At 66.2% G+C, this 6,000-nt stretch overlaps 1 protein-coding gene across 4 annotated transcripts in view; it reads right to left on the bottom strand.

Annotated features, from left to right (window-relative positions):
• The window catches only part of SLC12A7 (solute carrier family 12 member 7), a 58,481-nt gene extending 53,853 nt beyond the window's left edge, over positions 1-4,628 (bottom strand). For 3 of the 4 annotated variants that reach the window (XM_064375832.1, XM_064375831.1, XM_064375833.1), the window contains exon 1: positions 4,435-4,558. In XM_064375832.1, the coding sequence (XP_064231902.1) occupies positions 4,435-4,558 (124 nt within the window). Of the gene's footprint in view, positions 1-4,434 lie in introns of all 4 variants that reach the window. The other variant, XM_064375834.1, reaches the window with a different exon arrangement.
• Positions 4,629-6,000: the final 1,372 nt, after the last annotated feature.

A 6,000-nucleotide genomic window follows, 5' to 3' on the forward strand; every position in this document is an offset into this window, starting at 1 on the left:
GGTCCAGGGAGCTGCGCAAGACATGGCCCCAACAGGCAGAGGACAGAGGTGGCCCACTCAGCGCCACGCATGAGGGAAGGACCCTCCACAGGGCACTCAGCACCACGCATGGGGGGAGGACCCTCCACAGTGCGCTCAGCACCAGGCATGGGGGGAGGACCGTTCCCACTCACCCTCCACAGTGCACTCAGCACCAGACATGGGGGGAGGACCCTCCACAGTGCGCTCAGCACCAGGCATGGGGAGAGGACCCTCCACAGTGCGCTCAGCACCAGGCATGGGAGGACCCCCCCCCCCACTCACCCTCAGGGTCCCTCAGGTGTCTCTGCCCAACTCCAGCCAACACCTGGTGAGGCCTCCGACATTCACAGATCCCCAGCAAACCTGTGTGGATTCAGCCACGACCAGCCCCGCACCCAGGCCTGAGCACCTGGCCCTCCCCTTGGCACTGCCTTCCTGATGCCCGTCCAGACCACAGGAGAGGCAGAAGAAAGCCTCACACTCTGAGCAGGGGTATCCAGCCTCGCCCACCCCAAGAGGCCTGGGAGCTTTGTAGGAGAGGCAACCACGAACCCAAGGTCCACGAGGCAAAGGCCTCCTCACACCAGAGGCCCACAAGCCAGGAGCAGGTTCAGACCTGAACACGAGGCCATGCCAGGAGGGGGAGGCCCTGGCCACCCACTGGACAGGCCTAGCCCAGTGGGAAGGAACGGACTTCTCACACCCAGTGCTGCCCCCACCTCTGCTGCAGAGGAAGCCCCAGCCCTCTCTAACTGCCACAGCATGCAAACACACACACGTGCACACACACACAAGCATGCCTATAGATGTGCAGGAGCAGTGTACACATGTATGCACACACGTATACACCATACAACACCCATGTGCAGACACGTGCCAGCACACACACACAGCTCACACACACAGTATACACCTGCAGGCACACACGTGCCTGCACACCTGCGCCCAGCCAGCTGACCTAAAGCTCCAGGCTTTATCACGGGACTGCTAAGGACGGCCTCGGCCTGGAGACAGCCTGGGAGCCCGGCCGGCGTGGGAGGAAGCGCCGGCCCGGCCTGGATGCCCAGCAGCCACCGCGCTCCTGTATCTTTTGTTTCCTTTGATTTTAAAAAGGGAAGTTCATACACAAAATGCGCGTCCTGCAGCCTCCCTGCCCGCCCACCACCTATCCCTGCCCGCCCACCACCTACCCCTGCCCGCCCACCACCTATCCCTGCCCGCCGACACCCGCAGGGCGGTGCCCGACTGCTGCACGGGCTCCCGGGCCCTGTCGCAGGGTCAACGCCCCCCACAGTCCCTCCTGCTCCGACTGCCTCCGTGCAGTGTTGGGGCACCCTCCCGAAATCCGGGGACAGTGAGAGCTGCCACTTCCAGGGCAGAGCCTGGATGCCCTCTCTAATGCACGATCCCCGAGTCCCCACATCCAAAAGGGGCCCCAGATCAGCGTGGCCACCGTGCACTGCCTTGCTGTCCCCGAGGGCAGCACAGAGCAGGGCACCCAGCACCCGACAGGCAAGGGTGGCCCAGCACGGCTTCCAAGTAGGGACGGGAAGTGGCAGCTCTCATTGTCCCCAGATTTTGGGAGGGCGCTCCCAACACAGGCAAGGGAGGCAGCTGGAGCAAGAGGAACAGGCAGTCGCAGACCCCACGGCCAGGTCTCCGGCAGCAGCCACGAGCAGGAGGAGGCAAAACCACCGCTGGACAACCAACCCGAGCTCAGCCACAGCGGAAAATCTCAGAAACAGAGCCCAAAGGGGAACGGCGCCCGAGCCAGGAAGAAGCTCCCTACAAACCCGGGAGAGCCCCAGCTGAGGGTGGGAATCCGGAAGCCCTGGAAGAGTGGAAGTCCCTCCTAGAGAGTGGGTGGCCACGGCCTGTGGGGTCTTGCCGGAGCCTCTGCACACCCCACCTTCCAGACAGGCCGGGACACCGGCCAGCTCACCCTCCCTGTCCCTCCCCACCCCTCCCGGGGTCTGCTGTGTCCCAAGGCCCCTGGACACCCCCGGACGACCTGGGAAGGACTGAGTCTACCCTGACATGGTCACGGAGGAAGGGTGGGCTCCCCCAAGTCAGTTATACAACCCACCCTACCCTGAAGTCAGACAGGACTCGGCCTGGCCCCAGCAGTGTCCTCCCACCTCCTACTCACTAAAAACCCACCCCACTGAGAAAGTCACATGTCCTTCTCACTTCAAGACGAGGTATTTCACATAAAAGTAAAATCAGGAATGAAAGCTCCATCCGAAGAAGTCCTGAGGGACAGTGCCCATCAGGAAGCCTCCCGCAGAGGCTCCGACAGAGGCAGGGGGAAGCTGTATGGGTCTGGGACAGGGGGTCCATGGCCAGGCTGGGCACACCCAGCCTTGCCAGACTCTGGGTGGAGCCAGAGCCCCTCCTACCCCAGGACCCCCCAACCTGGGCTCAGGACATGGAGTCCCCTGCTCCTCAAGCCAGGTGGCTCAGGATGCCCTCTCCACACCCACCTGGCACTGCCAGGAGCAGCCCACCAGGCCCCTAAACTCGCTTCGCTGTCACCCACGTGTCAGCCCAGAAACCCAGTGACTCCACGGACTGTTCAGGGGACCTGCAGTGGAGTGAGGAAGAGCTCTGGTGCTGGCAACTCCTGTGCCTGCGACCTCGTGGCGGGGACCCCGTGCAGCAGGCCTGCGGAGGGGCTCTGGCTTCTGCAGGACCCACCCCCACAACCAGCAAAAAGTAGAGCCTGCACCTCTTTCTCCAGGCCCGGCCCAGCTGAGGCTGGAGCCCAGTGCCCGTCACGGGACTCCTCGGCCCACCTATGGGCTGAAGATCAGGACTCGATCGAGTGGATTCCGAAGGGCAGCCGCATGCCCCTCACAGTCGGACAGTGGCTGAGAGCCGGGCTCCCTCCGTGGAAGCAGCAAGTGTGTCCAGCACAAAAGCCCCAGGTGCAAGTTCTCTGCCAGGTCAGCTCACGCCACAGGGGCATCGTAGAGTGTGCAGAAGCCACATCCGGCCCATGCCCTCTAGGTCCCGATTTCACGAAGGCCAGGGAGCCTCCTGACACGCCCGTAGCAGGACCCGAGTGCTCGGGCGGCAAGATGGGCAGCTCAGCAGGGCAGACAGGCCCAGGGCGCCGCTCCACAGCCCTCGAGAGTCGGACAAGAAAACCGGCCAGCACAAAGTTACCTCTGGCTTAGAAGCAACTGGCGCTTAGTCTAGAGAGAGGAGCAAAAGTGGTCAGCCTTGAAGAGGGGCCGCCCGGGCGTGAAGACGCTCCTTCTGGGTGAGTTCTCGCTGCTACGCGGCTCACCTCGCAAGACCCCGCCAGGGCCCACCCTCCGTGAGCTTCCTGCCTCAGGTGGTCACCGGAGAGAAGGGGCTGGACTCACGGACCCTGCTGAGCACGTCACCTGCTGTTGAGCCTGGCCTCTGTGCAGAGGAAGCTGAGACCACCGGTCACTCACTGTGGGAACTCCGATGACGCACCCTAGGCCAGTGCCCTCACAGTGGGACCAGACCCATGTCCCTGGGCTTCGAAACTGACGGGAGGGGACTTTCCAGCTGGGGATGGTGGGTTACCAAGGATCTGGGGTCTGGCACAGAACCTGTCCCTGGACTGACCTCACCTCCTTCCTTCCAATGCCAGGGAGAAGGAGGCTGCCATCACAGCCTCAGACCGGGGCACACGCGGGCACGGCCAGCACGGGGGTGGGGTCTAGACTGAGTCCCGCCACCTTCGAAGAGACACCAGTTTCTGGAGTGGGCCGAGACCCCGGGAGTAACTGAGATTGGAACCAGGATGGAGGGGACAGGGCTGGGGGGATTCCCTCCTCAGCCCCGTCCCCACCCCCAGAGAAAGTGAAAGTGCTAGAAACCTCCAGATTCCGGGGGGAGGGGACACAGAGGACGCAGCCAGAGCGAGGCCCCGGCGGCCGCCCCCTCCCCAGCCGCCAGGCCCAGTCCTTCCTGTTCTGGCCCTGGGGGGCGGGGGGCTCCTCCAGGGTCAGGCGGGGGCAGGACGGGCCGGCCCGGGCTAGTCTGACCGGACGCAGGGGAAGGGCGAGCGCGGGGGGCGCAGGACGCCCCGGTTCCCGACCCGCCCGGGTCTCCACCGCCGCCCCGGCCCCACCGGGGACCACCCAGGGGCCCCGGCTCCTCCCCGTCTCCATGGCTACCGGCAGCGGCGTCCACCCTCCGCCCCCCGTCCCACCCGAGCTGCGGGCCGGTACCGGGAGCCCGGGCAGGGCCCCTCGCCCCCAGCCGTGCCACGAGCCGGGGTGGGGGGCCGAGAAGAGCCGGCGTTAGGGGCGCGGGGAGGGGCGCGTCCTGTACCCCCGCCGCGCCGCCCGCCTCGCTCCCCTCCCCGCCGCAGGGCCCGGACCCGCGCTCGGGGCGCTCGGCCTTTGTCCGGGCAGGTGGGGCCGCGCTCACCAGGGCTGGGGCGCTCGGGCTCGGGGCCCTCGGGGGTGCCCGGCGCCTCCGTCCGCTCGGCCGCCTCGTCCCCGCCGCCGTCGGCGCGCGCCTCCACGGGCACCACGGTGAAGTTGGTGGGCATGGCCGCCGCCGAACGCACTCCCCGCCCGGCCCGGGCCGCGCTGCGCCGCTCCCGCCGACGCCGCGGGACTTGGGCGCAGGGGCGGGGTCCGCCGGGTCCGCCCCGCCCGCCCCGCCCCGCCCGGCCACGTGACCTCACCTGCTCGCCTCCGACCCCAGGAAAAGCTGGCCCGCAGCGGGGCCAGGCGGGTTCCTGCAGCGACCCCCAACCCAGGTTGCGCCCGCCCGACTGCCCCCACCGGGGACGCGGGACCTTCGCTGCCTGCGCCCCGAACCTCCGCAGAGCTCGCGCATCCCCGCGCCGTCTCCTGCAGCCCTTCCTGCTCCGGCCCCCGGCGCCTCCTGCTGGACCCCCCCCCCGCACCCCGCCACACTGGCTCCTGCTCCAACCCCCTGCTTCTCCACCCCTCCAGTTGGGCCTCCTGCCTTTCCTGCACCCCTCCTGCTGGTCCACCCCACCCTTCCTGCACACCCTCCTGCTGCCCCCCCCCACCCCTTCTGACCCTCTTCCTCTCCCGTCCCTCCTGCTGGGCTCCCACCTCCAGCGCCCCCTCCTGCTCGGCCCCCTGCCCCCCCTACTGCTCCAGGCTCCGGCCCCTCCTGCTTCCCTCTCCTGCCCCACCCCCATCCTCCAGCACCCACCTCCCACACAGTCCACCCACCCACTCTGGGCTGTCAACACCGGCTCAGACCCTGAGCTCCCGGCCTGGCTCCTGGCTCGCCCGGCCTGGCTGCTAAGGCATCTCAGGTGGAAGAAGCCTTGGATAGCCTGGGGGTGGGGTCCTCTAGAGCTTGGTCCAGCTCCAGGTTAGGGACCTAACCCAGTAGAGGGAGTCCCCACCCAAGACAGATGCTACCCACAAAGACCGCAGTCTCCTCCACACCTGCCCCGGAGTGCCCCTCGGCCCCTACCCTGGAACCCTCCCTTCCCTCTTTGGGAAATGTTCCAGCAGCGCACAGGGTGGGGGAGGGAAGGTGGAGTTCCAGAACCCGAGGGCATGTACCAGGATACCACCGGCCTAGTGCCCGCCAGCACCTGGCACATTTCTCAACAAATGACTCGTGAAAAATGGAACAATCAGAAGTCCGTCAGTGGGGAGTTAGGCTAAATGCTACAGCACACAGGTGCAGTGAGTCAGCGTGTATTCAGAATCACCGCAAGCTGCTTTGCAACGAAGCAGAAACACAGGTGGTGTGGGCGAAGACGGCCACAGCCTCCCGTCACGTGGAAAACGAGCATGGCCTGGCCATGTTTTAGCAGCGTGCCGGTCTAATCCTAAAAGGCAGCTAGAGGGGATGAGGCCTGTGGGCTGTGGGATCATGGGGCTCTGTGGGGTCAAAGAAGGCAAGCCTAACCTCTCCAGCCATTTCCAGGAAAGGCAGGCGTGCCCTGGGTGGCCCAGGGTTCTACCCCTATGCCATGGGCTCTTCCGGGCAGAAGCT

The sequence above is a fragment of the Aotus nancymaae genome, unplaced genomic scaffold (assembly GCF_030222135.1).
Source record: "Aotus nancymaae isolate 86718 unplaced genomic scaffold, 86718_ANA_hifiasm-v0.15.2.pri h1tg000014l, whole genome shotgun sequence".
Taxonomy (NCBI): domain Eukaryota; kingdom Metazoa; phylum Chordata; class Mammalia; order Primates; family Aotidae; genus Aotus; species Aotus nancymaae.